Source organism: Vanessa tameamea, chromosome 20 (genome assembly GCF_037043105.1).
Source record: "Vanessa tameamea isolate UH-Manoa-2023 chromosome 20, ilVanTame1 primary haplotype, whole genome shotgun sequence".
Taxonomy (NCBI): Eukaryota; Metazoa; Arthropoda; class Insecta; order Lepidoptera; family Nymphalidae; genus Vanessa; species Vanessa tameamea.
In genome coordinates this window covers 10,145,116-10,171,369 of record NC_087328.1, presented here as the reverse complement: position 1 = coordinate 10,171,369, position 26,254 = coordinate 10,145,116, and the positions used below count along the sequence as shown (strand labels likewise).

Below are 26,254 nucleotides of genomic sequence, written 5' to 3'. Positions count from 1 at the left end.
TTTATCTGCCTGATGCTCTTTCACGGCTAAAACACCGAACCGAATTTGATGATATTTGCTATTATTCAAGCTTGAACTCGAAGAAAAGACGCCTACTTTTTTATACCTAATGTCTGTCGACCAAACTCTAAAAAGCGAGCGAATTCGCGAGCGACAACAAGTTAATAAATACTTATAACTTTCGCTAAACTAAAACCTCACGAGGGAAACCAAAAAAAATATCCAGCGAATATGAAATCTAATAAAAACCGTATAAATTCCGTCTGTTTATTACGTGCGTTAAGTTGAAAAGAGTAACTTATCAAAGTGCCAAATTACGTTATCGCGAAAGTCGACGAGAATACAAATAAAGGTTGAGCAATAATAAAAAAAAAAAAACTGAATCACGTCTGACCAATCATGTTCCTGTAACTCTATCTGTATTGGATTTTAGTCGATTAATTTCGTAGAAATCGAAATTTAATCTACAAAATCACCGTTATACATCAAGCGTACAGTAATCTTATATTGAGCTGTGTCGATCTAACTTCGTTCTAAATTCACGAAATTCACGTTTTTACAAGCTTCCAACATCACCCGTAGAGATCTGTGGGAACACTGGAAACTCAACGTAGAATACGATCGGGAAATGTCTGATATTGTTATGCGAAATTGAATATAATCATTATAACGGCGAAGGTTTTAAGGTATTTTTTCTTTTCAGATAGGTAGGCGGACAGAATTGTGACCAGTGCCCATTAACATGCGCTGTAAGAAAAATCACCATTCTTTACATTACCAATACGCTACTAATCTTGGGATGAAGATGTCTTCGAACCGGAACACAACTATACCAAGTATTTGCTATGTGGCAGTTGAATATATCATGAGTGGGTTGTACGTACCCAGACGGGCTGGTACTAAGTCCTACTACCAACTATATGACGAGTGAGATATGAAGCGAGTTCTTACAGAATAACTCCGCGATTAATATTTGTGGGTCAAATTTTGCAACTGAATTTTAAACCACCCCCACTCAACTGATTCACTCAGCTGAAATTTTGCACAACGTTCTGGTGACAAAACATTATAGAATATAAAATATTACTTTGAACTGAACGCTCATTGGTTGTTCATAGCGACATCGGCTGTCACTGACCAGATCATTGGTCATCATATAGATTAAAGCTATAATATAATTAGTGAAATTGACTTCGGTTGGTGTTTCAAAAACTTTTTTTTATTTATTGGAACCACAAACAAGTTTACAATTATCATTTCTTATAGCTTAAATAGTACATATCAGTTATTGTAAACTCAACAACGATGGTCACATATCAGGTCAAAACTAGAACTAAAAATCTTTATATTTTTTTAATTACCTCCAGGCTATAGCCCCTAACTTAGTGTCTTATAACATATCTATATAATAGAAAAATAAGATAAAAGAAAGGCCTTAAATGAGGATTCGCGTAATGGATAAGCTTATATATTAATAGCGTAAGTCAATTTTGTCCCAGTTATTATGGGATAGCTGCACGTACAAGATTGGTTATGGTCTTATTTTGAAGAGCCCTAGCCGTAGATGTGCAGAAAATTAAAGAGGATTCTTGAGATTTGAGAGAGAATTTAAGAGAGCGGAAAAAAGTTACTCGCCGGGTAGAGAGCGGCATTATAGCTGTATAAAAAAAAAAAAACAAATGTAATACGTGCGAACTGACGTCATCAGCTTACAATGGAATTAAATAAAAAAAAAAACAGGTCATAGGTTTCGAAATTTCAAAAATCTGTTGAATAAATGCGCAAGTTTCGCAGACGAGCCGCCAGTATGAGTAAAAGTCCGTTCGATCATATCCAACTGATATATTATTACTTGTGATAGGGTGAAATGGAAAAGAGAACTGCGCCGACCCCAAATAAAAAGTGATAAAAAGTTGATAACATAACCCTATGTCCTTTAGGTATCATTGATTGTAATGATATAAGCACTAATAATAAACGGTCACACTCATGAATAGTTGCAATAGAAATATTAATTTAGTATTGACAATGAACGCTTATCTTTGAAATCGAAGTTGTAACATTCGCAATTACTGACTCGCCGATCACATTGACCCTTCATACCGGAAAACATCAATATCAAACATCGCCGTTTGGAGTTACGAGTATCTAGCAAACAAACGGTATCCAGTTATAAGCGTATCGAGACGAGTCTAGGCTAGACTTTCGTACAATATTTAAGACAAATTTTTGCTATATAATTATTAAATTTTGTACAGTATTTTGACGTTTGTGCCTTTTTGAGTTTCTTTTATTGTTTTTTTTTTTTTAGAATAAATTAGTAATATATACTTTATAACTACCTGCATATCTAGACTTCTTATACTTATGTGATATATGAATTATTATTTTTTTATTATGAATCTGATCAAAACACGACCTATTGGGTCCAATCCAAGCTACATAATCCAGAGACCCACACAAACTCACAAATAAAAATCATCAAAATAGTTCGTTTGGTGGAGTTCAACGACATAACAGTAACTTAACGCATTTGCATATTTGCAACAGTCGTAAATTATCAAGACTTACGTACTACCTACTGACGACCTACGTACCTAAATAAAAAAACTTTTTTTTTATAAAATAATGATAAGTATCAAACTATATAGAAAGTAGATATTCCATCACGAAACGCGAGAACAATAGAAATTCAATTGTAAATTTGTCCGTTGACCGCAACGGGCATTCACTTGTTGCAAAATTGAACACTCCTGCGTTACAAGTAGGCTAAATATTGCATACAAAGTGCATTGGCTTGATACCTTGTATAGTGATGATTTCACTGAATTTCTAAATATAAGAAAAAAATGTTTGTTTTATTATAAAAAAATATATTATAAATGAAGTCATTGTTAATTATAATTGTTTATTAATTTAAATTTTAAAATACCTCGTGTATGTAAATAGTTCATGTAATTACGTATTTACTATAGGTAGTTATTTAGTTCTGACTTATGGTACATGAATTAACTGAATACTAAAAAGATCCGCCATGAAAATAAATACAAATTCGTCCATACACTTGTCATCAGACATTTGAATATGTTATTCAATTTGTTACATTTTTTTTCTATATGATGTTACCTATTTAGCAAAGGATATACGAACAAGTTATAAGTTAAATTAAATATATATATATTGCAGGATCTGCATAAAAAAATATACGGATACTTTTAAAACTCTACTAAAGTCTGTTTGAATAAGGTCATTTTTTTATTGTGTATCTTTAAAATAATTATATCCATAGTTATTACTATCACGATGATAGCTAAAATATACAAACGATAAATATAATCGAATATCGATAAAATCAAACAACTCATCGGACAACTAAAACTTTTCCAACCACGGTATCGATATACGATTACATCCCTGCACAACAGTAATCGATTCGTCTGTCAGGCGAAGCGGAAACATCTCTTATACGGACATCGTAGCAATGTTAAAATAATCAGAATAACGTTTATGGCATGTTATTATTCAACAAGGTCGGGCAGTTAAGAGACCGTATATAGAGAAACACAAATAGATATTTACTCTGTATTTCAAATGGAAAAGTGTAACTATTGAGATTCTTTCCGGTTCTTCTCGGTTATAATCTACATTCCGAACCATTAGTACCTTACGTTTAGTAAAACTCTGTAAACTGACGATTCAAAATCGCTTGTAAAAACCTACTTCAATAAACTATATATTTATTTTATTTTAATATGTATTCTCTATCCCTGCAACATAATTCAAATGCTCTTTGTGGTTCAACATTGAATCTTACACATAAAGTTCAGGAAGATGGAAAAGGCTTGTCGCCAAATCAACAATCTCTTCCGTGCAATCTTACGATAGATAAATATTACTATAAGGTTGGTACTTTATGGGATACATATAATCTTAAAAAGTACAAGGTAGGGTTTAGTGCAGGTCCGTCTGGGTAGGTAAGACCCTAATCAGACATTCTACCACCAAATAGCAATACTTAACAACCGTTGTGTTCCAATTTGAAACTACAATAGGGAAGTAACATCTTAGTTCCCAAGGTTGGTGGCGGATTGGCGAGACAAGAACGGTTATTTTATTTTAATGTCTATGGGTGACGGTAAGCACTTACAACCAGGCGGTCCATTAGTCTGTCCGATTACATCTACTATAAAAACTTGAAAAAATTACTAAACTGTAGAAAATACTTAACCAAGACTGAGACGTTTGAGACTGCCCGTTTTGTATATAATATCTTCATATAATTAGATGCGTTATATACTTTCGCCCGCTTTAAATTTAGAGACTATTTACATGAACAATGTTTTATGGGATTTAATGAAGATTACGGGGGCAGTAACGTTCGGAAACTGAAATCACGCGGAGCATTTTGTCATAAAATATATGAAAATACTAGTGAACCAAATAAAACTAGAGAGAAACATTGTTATAGATCAATAGATAATAGCGTCGTCATGCCTCTTTAAAACCGATACGACCCTCACGCCACTCGAAGTACGCTAGTGGTACCACGTCAGAAATTACAATTTGCAAACAAGAACCGTAGTTTCAACTCAATAAAACTCATAATGCGCGGACGCATAGCTACGAACAGAGAAACATAAAAAATACTGAAAAAATTCAGAACGTATGGATACATTTTAATTAGAAATGGACCCCGAAAACTTCTTTTGTTTATTTTAACAGAAAAACAAATTGTTTATTTGTACAGAATACACCACCACTTTTCCCTCAATTGAAATCCATGTTCAAAACTATTTATTGTAAAGAGGCAACTGTAATACAATAATATCTCTGAAATGTTTATAAGATATGTTAGAGACTAACCCTAGCCTCCAATACGGTGTTACGTCATAGGATGTCATCATTAATTATATAACATTATTATATATAATGATTATAATCGAAGCTATTTATTTTACATTATTATGTACTTGTACAATTATTGTTATAATTGTTTAATAATTTGTAAAACTTTAATGAATACTATTTTATTTGGCACACTATTTAAGACTGGCACAAATACATATACACACTTCTTTTTTTAAAAATGATTGAGCTGTTATAAGAAAAACAATTGTATGGTTGTGAATTGTAAAGAAATATAGAGAGATTGGAACATCATTGTAAAACATAATTTTATTTTGCCATCCCGAACTACTGAAATTACAGATTTTAATATAACACTATATCAAACTATTTTATAAATTTGAAAGTAACTATGTATGTATATTACTTCATGTCTAAAGCACTGAAGCGATCGTAATTAAATTTAACAAACGAGATACCAATTACGGGATTTATGAACTGCTTATCCCTTGAATATTTCATCGAACATAAAGATTTAACTCATATATTTATTAATTTGCTTTATAAGTGGATCAGAACGTGACCAAATTGATATCAATATCAGTATATAATTTAAACAGGTAGCGAATTTTAAGTGCTGCTATTTTTAACTAAGCCTATTTAAAACTATTGTGATGTCAAAAATAACATTCATAAATAAGGCATATTATTGATAAAAAAACGCAGACTTATATTTGGTGAATTCTAGGTAAGATATACCTAAGTATATCAATCTAATAGCACTATATTGATATACTCTGTAATTGGAATGATGGAAAAGAGTAATTATTGAGTTTCCTGCCGGTTCTTCTCGTTAGAATCTACTTTCCGAACCGGTGGTTTACATTTAATTCAATACTGTAACATGATGATTCAAAATTTATTTTATGGGTCTACTTAAATAAAGATTATTTTAAATTTGTTACCAAACCAACTAATTCGGAATGGACCAACAACCGAGAACCGGCAAACAGCTACATAGGTACGGTAATTAAATAAAATTATATATCCTGTCTGAAATATATATACATATAAACATGTAATGGGTACCTACAGAATAATCTGTGTGTACAGTAACCCGATACTGATTAGCGTAATCGTATAATAGATATATCGCGTTTCAGCAAAGGCAACCGCGAGCGAGAATACGTGGTCCAGCCGGCGAATATGGTGCAACCAAGGGTAATATGTGAACGTTGTGTTCCGTATACGTATAATTATACGATACTACATAAGATTCGAAATGTTTAAGCAATGTAAATTATGGGTATTTGTTAAGTGGGTGGGTGTACTTAAGTACTTTGTTATTTGGCTTCTTGCGATACTTAATATGGAGGCATTTTTAGGTCCAAAAGAATTATCTTATTAATGGTCACCAAATATATTGATTCGTTTACGTAAATAATCTTTTACGTTATATTAAATTACGTATTTAAAATCATTTAATTTAAAAATAGCACTGAAAACCTTTCTAAAACGAATGCTATTTAATAAATAATAATATCAACCAATCATGATTGACATTATATTTGCGATTTTGAGACTTGAATCTAAACAGATAAATCTATAATTACATTTGTTTATGTACACAGTTCTATATTTACATTTATTTACAGTAAACACAACACAATTTTCATATACTATACAATCACACGTTCAAAACGTAAAAAAATAATTATTAAACACTAATTCTTAAATTGTTCAATACTTTTGAAATATAAACCAATATGAAGTTCACTAATCAATTTAAACTATACTCTCAAAAATATTAAAAAATCAACATGTATCACATAAATAAATAGCATCATACAAAAACAAATTTACTATATTTTAGTAATATGAAAAAAAAAATATCTATCCTTAGATCAAATTAGCTGTTCACGTACAGCAATATTTGATATTATCTTAATAAACTCGGACATTTGTTGTTTATAGAGCCAATAAAAGAAAATCTATTAGCCGTATACGCAATCTCCAAAAATTACTGTAATTTATTATGTCTGAGTAAACCCTGAGTATAGATTGTTGTAGGGTTTTTAAAAACCCATCTGGGGCACTACCAACCACTTGTCTCGATTATAATTCTTGTCAAGGGATATAAAATATTAGTTTCCGAGGTAGGAGGCATGTTTCCAATATAAGGGAGAGTTAATATTTCTTACAGTGGCGTCTAAGGCTGACGGTGTGATCCCTTACCATCATATGGTCTATTTTAGTCTCTCTAATTAATATAAATAAAAATTTTGGTATTTTTTTCAATGAATATAATTAAATCCTATGATAAGAATCAATAACAGATTAGGTATATTACTCACTAAGATTATCTATATATAGGTATTATAAAGTATTTAATGGTAATTGTTAACTTCCAGGCAGTATAGGTATATACATTTTAATATCATACCTCTATATATATAAGATTTTTTCTTGTATTCTTTTTATTAGGACGACACAGTTAATGAAACACAATTGAGTTTCTCTGTAAAAAGAGAAACGACATTTAATGTTTATTTATTAACAATGTCTGTTCCTAAATCACAAGATACTTTATACTTTACTTTATACAATTACGAGATTGATAATATTTTTCATAATTATATTTTTTATAATTTAGTTGTCATGTCACTGCGCGTTCGATGACGGTTGATGCGCGGAATTCAAATTAAAGAATAATACATTTTTTCTTTACATCTCCCCCCCTCCGTAAAGAAAGTCAGGTGAAAATGTTTTTTCATGCACGGTCTTTAATCGTAGATAGGAGCTGGTGTTAGCTTTGAAATGTGGAAAAAAGTGGACTCTGATCTCTTATGTTCAATATTTATTTTGTAAATTGAGTTTGAAATTTTTTGTAAAATTTTGTACGGTCCAAGTTTCAATTCATCAAGCTTCTTTCGATTCAGTTTATTTCCATTTTCTATAAAAACAATATCACCGACTTTGAACTCTATATGTTTTCTATTTTTATCGTAAATTTTCTTGTTATAATTATGTGATTTGATTGTATTTTCTAAAGCTTTTTCCCTAGCCTGGATTAAATCATGGTCAGTCTTCTTCTGTTTCAGCTCATTTGGCAAAATCGTAACATCTGTACCATAAAGTAGGTATTTAGGAGCATATCCAGTAATAGTATGCTCCGTTTCATTGTATTTTTGCACACAGTTGTGGGCTATAGTCGTCCATGCCATTTTAGTGTCATGTTCATTTATCTTGCACCGGATTTTATTAACCAATGTCTGGTTTAATCTCTCATTTAAGCCATTTGAAAAAGGAGAATTCACTGCTGTAAAAATTATGGGAATATTTTTTTCATCCAAAAATCTTTTAAATTCCTTAGAATTGATACCTGGGTATTGGTCTGATAGTATTAATTCAATACCATCACTTTCTGTACAGTTTCTTATTAATTTAATGAAGTCATTAGCATTTTGAGTACTTGATGTTAGAATATACGCGTACCTGGTGAAATGATCTAATAAAAGATGTAAATATTTCTTTGTTGATCTGGAACCTCCGAAACCTCCAATGGTATCAATAGAGCATATCTGAAAAGGTTTTGTGGCGGGACCCAAGTGGGACATCAACCCATATTTAATTTGTCCTCTTGATTTATTCTTTAAGCATACTGTACAACTTTCACAGATTTTTTTTATGTTTTTAGTCATATTTTCTGCTGTATACACTGAGCTAATCATTCTCTGCATTTGTTTAATTCCTATATGCCCCAGATCTGTATGTACACTTTTCATGAAATCTATGCTAAATTCCTCTGATATAATAATTTTTTCTTTCTTCCTTACTTTTTTGTAGTAAACATTTTGTTTTTTCATTAACTTGTTTTTTCTGCATCGTATATATTCATTATTAACCTGGTCTTTTAGAATATCTTCTAGTGTTATTATATTAACTACTTTTAACTGTTCCTCTGAGTTTTCATTTGGCCCAAGTACCGGGTTTCTGCTTAGACAATCAGCTTCAATGTTGTATCTTCCTGGCGAATATTTAATTTCGAAATCATATTGTGATAAGTAGTATGTTAGATCTCCTAATTCTTCGTCTGTTCTAGATCTTATGTTCATATTTTCCAATGGTTTGTGATCAGAAAATACAGTGAATTTCCGACCTATCAATAGATGTTGCCAATACTTTACACATTCCTTAATTGCTAGACATTCCAGATAGATGGCTTTCTTCCTTTTCTGTACTTCAGTCAATTTTTTCGAAAAGTACGCTACTGGTTTTTCTTCATTGTTATTTTGTGGTTGTTTTAGTACTGCTCCTACTCCTAATATACTAGCATCTGTGTATATATGAATAGGTAGGTTTGGGTCAAAGATTGTTAATATCGGTTGAGAACATAATATTTGTTTCATTTCATTAAATGACTCCTGACATGCATCAGTCCAGTCAAAGGTTTGTCCTTTTCTCAAAAGGTTATGCAATGGTTCCAACTTAATGGCTATATTTGGCACATATTTATGATAAAAATTTATTTTTCCCAAAAATTGCCTCACATTCTTTTGAGTTTTAGGAGTCGGGAAGTTTTTTATTGATATTAAGTTATCTTTCAGTGGTCTGACTGAATTATTTTGTATTATGTGACCCAAGTATTTAACTGTATCAGCTGCAAATGTGCATTTAGAGAATTTTAGTTTTAAGCCTTCGCATTTTATTGCTTCAAAGAGTTTTTCCAAATATCTGATATGATCCGAGAAAGTTTCTGAGAAAATTAAAATATCATCTATGAAACATACTGCGAAATCTCCAAGCTTGTGTTTCCGTATTATATTACACATTATTCTCTGAAATATAGCTGGGGAGGTTTTCAAACCAAATGGCAAACAGGTCCATTGATAGTGTCCCTCCTGCGTCACAAACGCAGTTTTGTGTCTATCTGTGATACGTAAAGGAATTGACCAAAACGCTGAGTTTAGGTCCAGCGTTGAGAAAAACTTGCAATCTCTCGTCTTTAGTATTAGGTCGTCAATAAGAGGGAATGGTTGTGATTGAGGCACAACAATTTTATTTAAGTCTCGAAAGTCGATGCACAATCTTGATCTTTTGTTTTCATCTCTTTTATAAGCTAATGTGACTGGTGCTGCGAATGGGCTATATGATTCTTCTATTATATTTCTTTCCAATAATTTTGCAATTTGATCTTCAATCTCCTTCTTATCTTCTATTGTGCAACGATATGGTCTTTTGGAGCAATATTTTTCTATAAGTAGATCAATGTGTGCTTCATAACCTGTTACCTGTCCTATGTCATATTTGTCCTTTGCAAACACAGACTTATATTTCGAAATTAATTTATCAATCATGGCCTGTTTTTGAAAGTCTAAATGATTTATGCAAATTTTGAACTTTTCTTCAAGTATGTCTTCATTGAAGTTTATTAAATTATCATATTTAATCTCTTTAGAGACTATATCTATTTTGTCTGTTTCCTTGGAAACTATTTCACTTCTTTTTATAGGTAATTTCTGCGTAATTTTTAAGTTTTCGTTTTGAACTAGGTAAAATTCTTTTATACAATCAAGACCCACTAAAAAATCATAATCGAAATTTTCCTTGTCTATTACGAAAACATTCATTTTTTTTTCCTTTCAAAGATGGCTATATCAAGTGTTATTACTCCATTTGCCTTTTTAACGCCATTAATCGTTTTTAAATTAGTATTGTTGCAATGACTGGTTTCCTTATTTTTTATTTTTAACAATTTAGAATTTATTAACGAAACGTTAGACCCAGAGTCATAGATTCCAGACACTTCAACATTTTTATTCAGTACTAATTTCACTTTGATCAATGGCGGTACTATTAGTTTTTTGGATCTTCACACTGCAATTCACATTCCAATTCTGAATTATTAACGAGCTTTACTTGCTTTTTATCTTTTTCAGTATTTGAATTTGTTTTAAACCAGCAAGAATCTTCTGAATGATAGCGTACGCCTTTATTTAATTTTTCACAAATGCTACATTTTTTTTTCTCTGGCTTAGTATCTTCTTTCTTCTTGATAAATTTTCTTCTTGAAACTAAATGTTCTAATTTTCCAAGTTCACTAAACAAATTTTTTGTTTCTACGATTTGGTCTTTGTTGATTTTGTCTGTTATAAAATCTGGTAAGCCGGCAGCAATGATATCAATAAGAGTCCCTTCATCTATTGTTTTTCTTACCTCTAGTAAAAGTTTTTCTTTCTTTACTGCATATTCTAGTAAAGATCCTGATTGGTACTTGTAAGATAAAGCATACTTACTAGCAGTCCAACCTCTATTAGCATATGTTTCCAAAAAACATGATTTCCATTTTGACCACTCGGAATGTAAGCTAAGTTTCATCATCATGGAAGAATACCAATCAGTGCATGATTTTTCAAGAAATAATCTGAAGATTTCAATTATTTCTTCTTCTTTTACGATACTAAACCTTGTACATTCTTTTTCAAATACTTCCATCCACTGGTGTGCATTCGAACTTTTACCATCAAATTTTCCAATTACAAACTTGTCAGCTAAATTTTTAATACTTTGTTTTTCTTTGTCTTGTTGACTTTTAACAAATGTTTCCAAAATTTTCACTATGGGATCTTCTGAACACCTTTTACTACCAATAGTCATTTGTTCTTGGGTAGTTTCCTCTAAAAATTGATCCTGAAACATCATGTTTCCATCCTCATCAAAATATGTTTGTAGTATATCCTGTGTTGTTTTTATCCAAACACTTCTAGTTTGATATCTTTTCTTTAATGTATTTTTCACGGTAAAGAAGGTTTTCGAGGTTTGGATATGTTTGTGAAGTGATACTGCTTGATATTCTTCAGGCATAACGAAAACTTTTCCATCTTTTGTGGCAATTGCGGTTATGGCGATATAGTTTGACTTTCCGTCTATTGATGGTTTAATTTCAAATGTAAACTTCAACGACTCCATTTTTTTACAATAAATGTCGTTTTATAAGATTTTTTCTTGTATTCTTTTTATTAGGACGACACAGTTAATGAAACACAATTGAGTTTCTCTGTAAAAAGAGAAACGACATTTAATGTTTATTTATTAACAATGTCTGTTCCTAAATCACAAGATACTTTATACTTTACTTTATACAATTACGAGATTGATAATATTTTTCATAATTATATTTTTTATAATTTAGTTGTCATGTCACTGCGCGTTCGATGACGGTTGATGCGCGGAATTCAAATTAAAGAATAATACATTTTTTCTTTACATATATATATAACTTGATTTAAAAGAATAACTACTAAATTTACTTGCTAGTATCTAATCTACATTCCGAATTGCTGGTAACTTTAAAATTAATATAATATTATAAAATGATAATTCAAAAGTGCTTGTATGAGCCTACTTGAATTGATTATATTTTGATTTAGTATTAGTAGATGTGTCGATAGACATATATATAATTTTTATTTCTACAACATTCAAATTATTTTTAATGTAAAAATACTTATTGCTGATAAACAAAATGTTAATTTAGCAATATGTTAAGAAATTAAAGCAACTTATATATACATATCAACTAAAAATACACTTCACAAACTAATAATGAACATATCATAAATTTTATTTATTTTACTGAAACTTACTGATCCCATACTTATAGTTATAATAGTTTGAATTGACTATCAACACAGTCAAAACAATCGAGAAATATGAAACTTGGAGCATAAGTTTATTTTCTATAACATATGCATCCAATAAGATTTTTTTTTTTTGAAATTTTATTTAAGTTGAAGACATGCGAGGTTTAGCTTCGTATGAATATTACCCATATTGCAGGACAAGAATCTAATTGTATCTAAGCTAGCAATTATACCAGTATGCATACTAAATGATATCAACCTGTTGCCGAGGTAAATATAAAATCCTATACAGTATGATTTAAATAGATAATCATGATAAAATAGTTACTAAAAACTAAGATAAGTAACCTCAGGTCCTGAGGTTGGTGGTGTATTGGTGTGATGTACGGAATGTTTAATATTTCATATAGCAAAAATGTCTATGGTCATTGGTGACCGCTTACCATCAGATGGCCTATTTGCCTGCCCGGTTACCTATTGAATAAGAATAAAATAAAACAAAACTACCTGAAAATCATAGAAAAAAAAATTTACATCTCAATCACAGCACCACCTATCAGATCCAGGATACCACACAACTACACACAAGTTCCATCAAAGACTGCCCATATGTGTACAAGTTCAGTTAAACACACATAACAGAAGATTTATAAACGATGATAAATACATATGAAGGCAAATTAACTTTTATGTAATATCACTGGTAACAGTGCAAACTTAATCAGAATTGTTGGAACAGAAATACTGCACACCTTTCGATGCCACTGACAAAATTAACATAGTAATTTGATGTCGTTTTTTTAGTATATTTTTATTTGTGCTTGTATAAGTTGTTTAGTTGTAGCATATTATAAGATAATTTCTTGTGCAAATTTATAGGAATATTAATCAAAGTAACTTTAATTAAATATTTAAATTTTTAATTAGTCATTTTTCTATACCAATAAAAATATTTAAGATAAGATATAAAAATAACATTATTTCCCTTTTAGTGGTAAATAAAACAAACTTTATCACGATTTACTTATCATTAGGCAATTCGATTTTTATTTCACAGGTATTATTAGTTATCATTTTAATTGATATTTTTTGTTATGATTAAAATCTAAGATCAAACCAACTAAAAAGTTTTTAATTTAATTATACTTCAATAAAAAAAACGTATACACAATAATGTTGACACAAATTCCAATAAACCAAAATAAATAAGATTAAAATATATCTCGATCCTGGTCAATAAGCAGAAAAAGCATAACAAAGAACGGTTGAAAGCCTGCAATTATGATATGACTAACTGTACTTTCAATACGTCGAGGAACGGTCGAATCGGCGTGTGACAAGCGGCAGATCTAACGGCTTTAATATTAAAGGCGATCAAGAATCCGCATATTAGCTGTTTATACGCAAATATGAAAAATATCTGCCCATCCCAAGGCTCAGACAGACAGAGCACATTGACCTTATAATCTTGAAAAATAACGGCTCACTGAACTAAGCGCAGCCGGCGAAAATTAGAAACAATGATATAATATTTCGTGATCTATTTATTTATACTTGAGACCAAAATAACGCCAATTTTTTTTTATTTATGTTTTTTTCAAAGACTAAAATTTTAAATATATTTATTAAAGTCAAAAAGATTACTCACCTCCAATGGGTTTCCTCCTTTTGGATAGAATGAAGTTAAATTCGTGTGAGATAGAGATAGCGATATATTTGACATTCCTGTGTTGCAAATTTATTCATACAGATTGTACCAAAATAAAAAGTCAAACATCATACTTTTAGAAATTATTTCATTAGTATTTTTTATTATTATTATAACGATTGTCTATACTGAAATTATTTTATATATAATTGACTTGCCTTTATATTGAAATCTTAAATTAATAAAATTATAGTTTTCCAAGTATACATAAGCATTTAGAAAAATAAAAATACATAAATTAACGATAAATAAATAACATAGATAGAAATTAAAACTTTAAATAAATTATAAAATATGAAATAAAATTTCCTCAACAGTAGGATATGAGTTTATTAGGCAACATTAAAAATTAATTCCACATAAAACTAGTTTTCAGCAGTTTTTAAGATTTACATATTATGTCTAGATAATATTAAACTCCTTGTTTGATAACAACCTTTTTTTTAAGTTTTTTGCTAAAATTAATTGTAATATACAGAATGATAAATTTTATAATTACAAAAACTTTAATAAAAAATGTAAAATATTTTTAACGCTATTTATATTTAAAAAAATAGTGTTGTGCGTTGACGTAATCGATCATTGTAATACTGAGTAATAAAGTTATGGTTAAAGTCAAATTAAAATAAACAAACAACATTTACCATCAAGTTGATGTGATAGTATTGCGAACTTTCAAAAAACTTTTTTTATATTAGCTGGCTAATTTCGCTAAAATATATCTCAGAAAGAATTGCACCTGTCATAGTTGCAATAAAATATTATATTAAGTAATTGGCGAAACTTTTAAATATGCCTGAATATAATTGTTTAACATTTAAAATTTTACTTTCTTTTTATTTATATATCGTACAATATCTAAAATAATGATAGTAGTAATTGTAATATTATCACTTTACGTAAAAACGATATCGACATTCGACAATATTTATTCTCAAGCAATAACGTGGACCTTCTTTTATGACAATTGACACAAGTGCTTTGCTACCATAGAGTTTATGAACAACAGCTTACAGCCCGCACTAGTGATTATTAGTGCTACTAATATTTTAGACTGGCATTTGGCATTCGTCTATTTTAGTTTTGTTTGGCTAGCTAAAATTCTTAAGAATAATTTTTAATAATGGAAGCGACACAAAATGAAGTACTAAAAGAAAGTTCAGATAGTGTTTCGCCGGAAAGTAATAAAGAAGTAAGTATTAAGTTATATTCACCTTGTTTTATAAATAGAAATAAAACAATATCAGGTGACGGTGGATTTTTAAAAAATCTACAGTGAAAATAGTATTTCTCTCTCCTTATATAGTTTATGCGGTTTTATATGTATATAGGATTCGTTGCTAGGGCGCTTTATACGTGTTGAGTTCATATATTTGAATTAATTTACCGATAGGTAACCTGTAAGGTATTGGCGTTATGCCAAATTTAAAATGTTTACGATATTTTCGTTCTGAAGCACGTTTTATTCTTTTATGGTTAACGAGAACCTGATGCCGCATATTATTGAATACTTTGTGTGATAATAATAACACTTTTTGATACAAATTGTTGCTATGGTTTTGTAAACAACTATATAATTTTCATAATACACAATTGTCTTTACTTAACATATATGAAATTAACACTTTACAACTCTTGTGGTAGAATCTTATTAGTTTTTAAATACCTTTCATATGTAACAAATGTTTAAAAAAAAATCAGTTAATTCAATATTATTTTTAATAATCTTACAGGAAAAACCACCCACACAAAAACCAGCCATTCAAGATCCACCAAAGAAATCAAAAAAAGATGATCGTTCCAAAAAAGATGACAAAAACGTTGAACAATTTATGAAATCACTTAACTCAGTACCAAATGTTGATGAAAAACTGTCATTGGTGTGTAAAAAATATGTACAAGCGACCGAAGACAATAAAAAATTACAATTCTACATCAAACAGTCAGATAAACGCTATGCATTGCTATCCAAAGAGAAGGAGCAATTGCAACTTGAATACAATAAAACAATATTAGTTAAATCTAAGTTGGAAAATCTGTGTCGAGAGTTGCAGAAACAGAATAAAGCTATTAAGGTATATTTTTAAATTTAATAGAAATATCCACTCTTTATACAACTAAAACATCAGCACAAGTGTGTACTTACTGAACAAAGGCTTCTTTTATGGAATTATTTCCATATCTAATAACACTAATAATATTTTTTTGTATAATTATTGGTTAATTTAAAATGTTTACATTACTATTTTGAGCAATTGATTGTAATATTTTAAATATTTAAAATTTTATTGTATAATTTATATACCATAAAAATTAACAAAATTACAAAATAACAGGATTTCATAAATACTTCTAATAATTCTTGCAGGAAGAATCTCTTCTCAAAATTCGAGAGGAAGAAGAGAGACGTAAGGAAACACAAACCAAGTTTCAGAACACCCTCTCTGAAATAACAACATTATTGCAACAAAACAATGAAAAAAATGCTAAATTGAGGGATGACAATATTAGTATGACGGAGAAGTTTAAAAGTGTTGTACAACAGTATCAGTTGAGGGAGCAACAGGTAATCAGTTTTATTAATTTCATGACTCCAACCAAATATGTCAGTAGGGTGATTTAGAACATTAACTGCATGTGTTTCTATAATTATAGGTGACATGCATTTTATTGACTCAGCTAATTGGATATTAAATATGTAATTGAAAAGTCCAATAAGACAAAGAATGAAGAATGCTTTAGGTGTATTTTGTGACTTATCTAAGGCCTTTGATTGTATGCAACATGAATCATTAGTCAAAAAACTTTATCTCATTAAGAGGTTATACTGTTAATAAAAATGATCTTTTATATATGTTCTCCACATTGAAGAATTTTTTGGTCTATTTCTCTTCCTTAAATAAATGAACTTCCTTACAATTTCGAGGTAACTTAGATTTAAAAAAAGTCCAATATTTTAGGATATGACATTCAAGTGCCACTTTTCACAAATGCACAATTAATGTTATAGATTTTCTTCAATTTAATATCAAATGTTGTTTATTCGGCAATATGCCTCTTGTGGCTAGAATCTATACTAATATAGAAATGGTTAAAATTGAATTATATGTATGGGGAGTAATATCTGGTACTAAAGTTCAAATTTTAATATGTTAGCTGGTAGAAAGCAATATGATTCCTGAGTGCTATAGGGTATGAATTATATTTATATCATTTAATTTCCTTTTTTAATAAACTATACCTGTGCATTAAGCTAAATATTTATTAAAATATTTATTCAATTCAATTTAAAACAGATTCATTCATTTTTATTAAGGGTTTGTGTAAACATGAAGTTTACATTTTTTTTATAATTAATATAATTTTGTATTGAATAATTTGCCTTGTTAATCAATGTTTTTTTGACATAAGCTTTATAATTTTTAATAGACCAAGTTGAAAGTGCCCTAAGAATGATATATATACAGATCCAGAAGACTATTCCATTAAGTCACCTATTGAATTCTTTGATTTAAGTATTAAATCAAGACTTTCATATATAAAGATGAATTCTTATTTCTCTTTGACACACCAAAACTTGAGAACGACTTGAGAACTTTTTAAAGATATCTCATACTTTGTAGACAGTTCATGTAGAAAATTCAGTAAAAGTGCGCAGTAAGCGTTTGTGCCATATTAGCAGTTAATAAGGGTTTTCTAATAGGGACTGTAAGCCAAATACTTATCGACTTAAACAAAAAACACGTTTTAGTTAATTTTCATAAATAAGACCCGACAGCGTCTATCAGATCAGCTATTTTTGCAAAACTTTTACGAGGATTTGCAGAAACATTAAAATCTTCCTTGTACTATAATTTAATAAGTTGGACAAATAGTCAAGAAAAATAAATTAAAATTGAATTTGAAAAAAATGGGAACACTTTAAAACTAAATCTTTTTACATACGGCTAAATATGCAGTTAGCAGCAGTATGCACCATTAAAATAAAGTAAATAATACACTAATTATTAGGGCCACTATTTAGCAAGCATCCTGTGTTCCGGGCAAGTAATTTTGTCATTCTGTTACAAATATCTGAGCCGTCAAAATTTTTCTGTTTCCCAACACAGCAATTCCCTAAAACTTGTAAAAATATAAATATAGTAAAGGTAGTTACAGTATCTTAATTATTGTAATATTTTAGGTGGACAAAATGGCTAAACAAATGACCTTAGAAACTCAATTATCTGATGCGAAATTGCAAAAAGCCTCTCTAGAGCATCAAGCAGAAAGAGAACGTATTCTAGCCGAGATGGAACAGATGAAGGTGACCCTTGCACAGTACAGGGCGAAGATCATCGAACTACAGGGCACAGAGTCATCGTTGAAGGGTCAGCTGGCAATTTACATGGAGAAGTATGATGAGTTCCAGAATGCTTTGGTGAAGAGTAATCAAGTATTTGGTGGTTTTAAAGAACAAATGGAAAAGGTAAGAAGTATTTTAGTTTAGTATTTTTTGGAAATTGTAGTTATTCTTATTTTCTAGTGAAGTTGTCTTTAAATAAAAAATTGTACACTATAGTGATCACATCTATTTTCTTCAGCACCAGAGATCGTGACATATATTCTTTCTTATGCTTATCTAGCCTTTAGTGTAGAACTCAAAAACACCCCATTTGTTACAATTTCAGATGTCAAAAAAAATTCAAAAGTTAGAAAAAGAATCACTTTCATGGAAAAAACGTTGGGAGACCTCACAAACTGCTCTCTTGGACATGTGTGGAGAGAGGCAGGCTAGCGAGGAGCGAGCCGCCGCCTCAGCAAAACATCTCTTGCAGATGCAGAGTCTGTGTCGAACTCTACAGGTAATATGCAACAACAGATAAATTATTTTGGCTCAAGTTTTAAGTCCTCATTATTGACATCATATCCATTTCCAGACTGAAAATAATGCAGTATTATGTAAAAGATTAAATGTGGATTCCTCTTATACGACACACTGTCCGCAGGCGGAGCGCACGGTGCTGCTGAGCACGCTGAAGGAGCACAACATCGAGCGGCCCGCGCTGCCCGCGCCGCCGCCCGCGCCGCCCGCGCCCCCCGCGCCCGCCGCGCCCGCCGCGCCCTCCAGCGACGCCAAGGTCTGCCCGCCCTCCTCTACTGCGATCTGACGTTAGAATGTCAGGAGAGTTCTTAGCGAAAACATAAACTTGTAGTATATCAAATCTTAGTCCATTATAGAGACTTGTAGGAATTATTTCTTTTGTTTTTATGAAATCTACTTTCCGAATCGGTAGTAGATTTTCATTTATATTAACATTGTAGTGTGACGATTCAAAAGTGCTTTTATGAGCCTACTTGAATAAAGAATATTATATTTAAGAATATAATATTTAGATTTTTGATTTTGTGACATATCTAAGGCCTTCGATTGTATACAATACGAATGTTGGTCAAAAAAACAGACATTTAATATAACGCTCTAAGTCTTCTGATTTTGTATATAAGCATGATTCAAAATCAAAGTGTTAATACAAAAGGAGATTCCCAGAATCCATTTAATGCGAGGCATTTCAGGGATATATTCTTGGTCCATTTCCCTTTCTCGATTATATAACTGACTTACCTTATCTAGTAGGTAAAAAACTTGATATAGTAAAGATTTTTCATTTGAATTTTTAAATTATAAATTCGTTATATAAAATATAATAATGTGAACAATGCTCACTCTAAATAGTATGTTGATTTATCTTTAGTATTTTACAGTCTTGTCAGGTCTGAGGTGTTTTTTTTTTCGCAACCAGTTACAAGATGGCAATTTGTTTCTCGGTTAGGTTATTGTAATAAAATGTAGAAAATATGTATCAAACAAAAACTGATGAAGTGGTTAGTGGGAAATTATCTATCCACGTCTACAGCCAAACTGAGAGTCAATTTCATATTCATTTTTTATTTCTCATTTCCGTGTTTATTATTTGTAATTAAAATTAAGTAACTGTTATTTATTCTGAATTATTAAAAGAATGGCCAAATATCATTCTTTTAACAGTCATAACCTCAACTAACTATTCTGTTAAAACAATGTAGGGACACAAATCATCATCAAATAATAAAATTTATTGCTCTACCAGGTTGATGCAATGGCAGCGAATTGTGCACAATTAAGACAGAGTCTTGCACATCTACAAACTCAATTGAACGTACTAACTAATAAAAATAACACTAAAGAAGAATCTCCGATACCAGAGAAACCGAAAAAGTCAAAATCGAAAAAGAATAAGTCGGATAAACAAGCACAAAAAGCGAGTCAAGAAAGTAGTAAAGCGAAAGAAGCGGACAGTGAATCAAGTGTTAAAGATACGCCAAAGGAAATCTCACCCAGTGTTGAGGAAACTAAAGTTGAAAACGAACAAGAAACAGACGAGAAAATAGATAGTAAAACAATGGAAAGTCTCATACAAGCAATTAACATGGCTAATATAAATATTTGCGATTTAGAAGTTGTTACTGATGATATTGATAAACCAATCGGTGACATTAATGAAGCAAAGGCAGTATTAATAGAAGAAATAATCGAACTACAAAACAATGAGCTGAGTAATAAAGTTGTTTCAAGTGAAAACGAAACAAAAAGCGAAAATATAGTTGTTACAACTGACGTTGAACCAAAAGGAGTCGCAGTTACGAATACTGAATCAATCAAAGAACCTGGTGATCTTGAAAAGGAAAAAATTGCTGAAGAAACACCAGTCAGTACATAAACCAAGGATTTAAGCTCATCCTATGTAAATAGACTTTTGTGACATATTTTTAATTAGTGTCAGATTGAATCGTAATGCGATATTGTTATAAATGACTAGGAATTTGTTATTCTTTATAAAAATGGGGTTTTCAGCAGTATTAGGACGAACAAACATATTTCTTATGTTTTGTTACGTTAACAATTCAAATAAAGTTTATGAACTTGATCCCGTTTACTTAATTATTATTAACTGGAAATCCTATGGATGGTACAATATTAATTTTTAGAATAAAGTATTTTTCTAGTAAATAACTTCTTAGATATTCATAACTCACGTGATTTAAGTTACTTCGGTTAGATTATGTTGTTTATCGATGTATTATCTACAGTCAGTGATCGAATAAAAAAATGCACATCGCGAAAATAGGAAATTTTTTGTTATTGATACATGGACCGGCAAATGGGTTACTTGATGGGAAGTGGTCACCACCGCCCATAAATATTGGTTCTGTAAGAAATATGATCCATTGCTTACACCGTCAATGGGCCGCCGATTTTTTGAATGAGATGGTATGGCTTGTGCCTGTAGCTGATCTGGCTCATTCGCTCTTCAAATCGCTATGTAATAATACTAAGTATTGCTGTTTGTCGGTAGAATATATGATGCGTCGATGGTATCTACCCAGGTGGGTGGTTGTTCAAAGCCTATATCAAGTAATCTGTCAAGTCTTATGATAAAAATCATCGTTAGGATGCAAACCAACGAATACAAATATTTTACCAAATTGTATGGTTTAAAAATTACAATTTGTTAGATTTCATTAGGACTACAATTTGTTAATTGTTGCCAAGTAATCAGAATCCTGCAGTTGCAAAACATTAATGTTATATTCGTGAGAGGAATTCGGTAGCTAATCAATCCAAATCAGGTAGTCTACATCAATCGATGGATAACAGAGGAAAGCGCAGTGCCTAGGTATGATCAGTGAAGGTTAAATTAGTTGTAAAATATCATGATAATAGTTGTATGGTGCTAAATAATGATTCTTCTATAAATCTCGCGTTACGATTTAAAGGATCGAAAACTAGGAATGTAATTGCCGAATAACTTTTCAACGTTGTTTTATAAATTAAAATAATCGTCGAAAAGTTTAAAGTAATGTTTTATATGTGGTAATTTAATTATAACGACTGGTTGCTTTTTGTGTGATTTTTTTTTTTTTCATTCAGCGTGTCTAGTCAACAATGACGTTTAGTATATTTCGTGCTTCGTGCGTTCAGAAATGGTTTTATTGAAAAAGTTTTGATGTTAAATACACTGTTCATTGCCTAAACTGATAATGATTACAAGCGTACCATAATATGTCTGTGACATCGTAGCTCCTAAACGGATGAACTGATTTTGATTTTTTTTTATAGAGAAATTCTGTTTTATTTATGTGGGTCAAACTTTGTTAATTCATTTTGAAACCAGTTCCACACAAGCGCTCGAGCTAAAGGATTAGGGCGGTCCCTCACCGGCAGCTGTGATCACAGCAAATCTGCCTTGACTGCCGGTGACTGCTCAAAATCGAATCTTAAATTGTTACAATATAAGCGAGTGCCCTTACAAATACTTTTGGTTCCGCTGATACTAAAATAATGTTTCAGAATTGAATATATCCAGTTCAAGTGACGTTCAATGACTTTTATTTGAGTGTTAACTAACCATCATCAACTTAAATGACAGTTATTTTTTTAAACGGATTTGTCCAGCTTTTTATTTAAGAAAACTAGTTTGTTTATGATTTTTTACAAATATCTACTGTTTTACGATTATGTACGCTTTGCATTTATCAAACGGAAACGTTATTGAAGATTGTAATGATTTTGACGTAATGATTTAACGTTCATGTTGTCTGATTAAATTTTTTTTAAAATATATTCTGTTATTTTATTACACAAATACCTTTATAAATTTTGACATTATATTATAAATATTATTATTGTGCTCTTCTCGATTTCGACCGCGGGGCCCAACTGCGCCGGAGGTACACGACATAACAATAAACGACAACTGACGTTGACTCTTGAATTAAAAAGATTATTTATTTTAAAAACTGAAAAACTCTGAACCATATTATAAAGTGAGTGTTTGTTTGTATGACCGATCATCATGAAGATTTGCATACAAGTCAGGAGTAAAGATAAGAACCAAAGCAAGATAAGCACCTAACACCCCCTACCCTCCATACGTGCGTGCGAAACCACGTGTAGAAACTAGTACGGGGCTTCGCACTACTAAGCAGTTTTTTTTTTATTTTCCGAACACAATAAAATTACTATTGTATTGTCCGTGATTATTGTGTTATGATTCAAAGGAAAGTTCTTACTGTATCTAAAGAAAAAGTAAATTATTTAAATATTGACTTTCGAATTGCACATTGAAAGAACGAATGATAGGATCATTAATTAGAAAATTGCACTGAAAACTGTCCACTGCACCAGCGAAGTAAATCCAACCACTAAGTTGTTATGTAAACACTTAAGCCTAAACCGATCAGGAATTACAGAATGATTATCCAATCTCGATAAATAATTGAAGGGGCAAAGAGATAAGTTTTGCGGAGCCGCCAGACCGAAGAAAATTAATCACTGGTATTCTATCTGGTTACGTCTAGGTGTCATCGATCCTTTTTCTCTCATTATTCAAACTAGGCTGCTGACTACTGTTCTGTACAAAACAGGGCAATTCTATCAACAAATTGTCAATTTATTGCAATCGAATCGAAACGCTATCGTTGTCGATCCAGTTGCGGTTCGATCGAAGTTGGATAGTAATATTATCAGTATCGTATCATAACCGATATTATAAAGTAAAATTGAAATAGAATTTACTTGGTGGCAGAGCTTCCACCCACTCATCGGATATTCTACCGAAAACAGTATTTTTTTAAAGTAAAAACTTAGTATTGTTTTGTTCAGGTTTGAAGGGTGAGTGAGCCAGTAATCATCTGACTTAGTAGTTATTGAAAACGATTTAAGGTGATACGCTGTGTTCAAGCGTGTATTATTTAAATGTTTTAATTATTGTAGTTGAGGTCATATATAATGTGTTGTCATTTCAAATGCTCTTTGTTCTTATAGTTGGACTAGCTTTCTCGTCTTTTAAGCCGGAACACAACTATACTAAGTATTGCTGCGTGACGGTTTGCAGAAAAGTCTACCACCAAGTACCTAGTCCTTTTCCCACTTATCTTACATTTGAAAATGTATAACGTAAATATTATATTATTGATCCTGGAGCTAGGACACCCTTAGTGCAGGGCAACCTAGTTTGGACTCGTGTCTCCCACACACAATTCTACATATAATTTAGACGCATTTTAACTTTAATGTCTGTGGGAAAGAATAAAAAAAAAATTATTAATATTGAATGTACCGATTGACAGAACACTGAGTCTTAAAATAAAATCGCTCATTCAATAAATAATTTGAATAAAAACCAACGATAGTTTTGTTTCAATAATTTGTTGCAGAACAAACTTTATCCATTCTTTAAACAAATAATAATTTTGTAGATATAGTAAAATACAAGATTTTTTTCTTGTTTTTTTTTTACCACTCTGACACCATTGGTTCATTTAGTATGGATTTAACGTGCATTAGTCAATTGAGTTAATCATATGGTCTGAGATTGAATATCAGTAAAGCAAAGGTATTGGTAAAGGCATTGGTAGCCAGAGTCTTGTTTTACGGATTTACTAGAAGAATTTACCATAATATAATTGAAACAGCGTAAAATTTCGGTGTTATCTGTGATAAGCACCTTCTTGGGCTCCTTAAATAATTGAGGTTAGTAAAAAATATTCGCTGCCATGGGCTCACTTAGAAGGTTGAGTAACTTTCTACCCATTCCAACTAGTTTTACTTACTTAGCTAAGTTATGCTAGCACAATTCCCCCTTCTACCTATTCTTGAATATGCTGACACTTGTTATGTTAACTTAAGAGCAAAGAAAACTACTTAAGCGGCTACAAAACCTATGTATACGGTTCATATTTGGATTACGCAAATATGATCATGTCCTGAATTCATCAAAAACTCAAGTGGCTCCCTATTCGCTTTCGTAGGAATTTTCACATTATTTTTTTTTCTATTTAATTATTATTTAATCGAGCGACTCCCTTTTATCGCAAAGAGCAATTTTAGCTGCTAAGAGATTCATAGGCGCGCTGTTCCCTCGGATGAAATTTTAATTTTACTATTCTAAGTTCTTTATTGTTGAAGCTTCTCGACTTTGGAATACTCAATCATTAGCCGTTTAAAAATAAAAATATTTAAGACTTATTTGTCGCGTTAATATTACTAAGAAATCGTTGTTGGTTTTTTTTTTCTTAATTTCTCTGGTTATTAAAATATGTATATGATATGGGTATATACTTATGTATTATAAAGACATAGTTATTTATGTATGTATTTATTTATAGTTATGTATATATTGTGTATTTTTATATAGTATATGCAGTATATTATTTATTCGCAACTTAAAATATATGTACCCCTTCCCACATTTATTTTTCAATCAGTCCTCTGTCCAACGGTTGCCTCTAAAATGTTGTTGCGCCTCATCAAACTTTTGTTAATTCGATGTCAAGTATTGGTATGCAATAAATAATAAATAAATAATATTATGTTAAAGTTTGTTTACGTGTCGAAATTGTGATGTTTTTTATTTAATTAGAAATATATTGTAAATGCCCCGCAGTAGTCCCGAGACCCCTGAATATCCCTAAATCTGAGTCTGTAGATTAATCTTTAAACCTTTTCCTTAATAGAAATCAATAAAGAAGAATAGTAGAAAGATATCTACCCGATCTGATTCTACTATATAGTTAACCTCATCCCATTTTCTTGGTACATCTATTTTTTATTTAAATCATTGCATCCGTTTCATTATGTCGCTAATATTTTGTAAATCAATAAGGATTGTACTCGCAATGTAACTTACGGAACATCCAGTTACTTAAACAGCCGCGTTCAATTGCCTAATAAAACTTTGCACGTGATACAATTGCAAACGGTTTTCTCGGCCGTGACGATTTATCTGCCATCGAATTATTTTTAACAATATTATTAAACTTTAGCTGTAACAGCCCGTAAATGTCCTACTGCTGGGCTAAGGCCTTCTATTTTTTGAGGATAAGGCATTTAGCTCACCTACTTCACCACGCTGCTTTTGTGCGGATTAGTGGATACACATAGCTGATTTCTCTAATGCCACATGCAGGTTTCCTCACGATGTTTTCCTTCACCGCCGAGCACGAATTGAAATTTCAGTGTCGCTTGACCGGTTAT

At 31.0% G+C, this 26,254-nt stretch overlaps 1 protein-coding gene across 1 annotated transcript; it reads left to right on the top strand.

The window, feature by feature from the left end:
* The first annotated feature begins 15,184 nt into the window (after positions 1–15,184).
* LOC113391440 (gamma-taxilin) lies at positions 15,185–21,143 on the top strand. The gene is made up of 7 exons (XM_026627403.2): positions 15,185–15,388; positions 15,930–16,271; positions 16,565–16,762; positions 18,380–18,664; positions 18,867–19,040; positions 19,185–19,316; positions 20,307–21,143. Exons 1-7 carry the CDS (start codon positions 15,320–15,322, stop codon positions 20,934–20,936), a joined length of 1,830 nt encoding a protein of 609 aa, XP_026483188.2. The 5' UTR covers positions 15,185–15,319; the 3' UTR covers positions 20,937–21,143.
* Positions 21,144–26,254: the final 5,111 nt, after the last annotated feature.

Bases quoted from the DNA above. Each gene is read 5' to 3' on its own strand.
- LOC113391440 (XM_026627403.2), top strand. From the start codon at position 15,320: ATGGAAGCGACACAAAATGAAGTACTAAAAGAAAGTTCAGATAGTGTT. The intron at 16,272-16,564 runs GTATATTTTTAA...TAATTCTTGCAG, and splicing joins AACAGAATAAAGCTATTAAG to GAAGAATCTCTTCTCAAAAT. The intron at 19,317-20,306 runs GTCTGCCCGCCC...TTGCTCTACCAG, and splicing joins CGCCCTCCAGCGACGCCAAG to GTTGATGCAATGGCAGCGAA.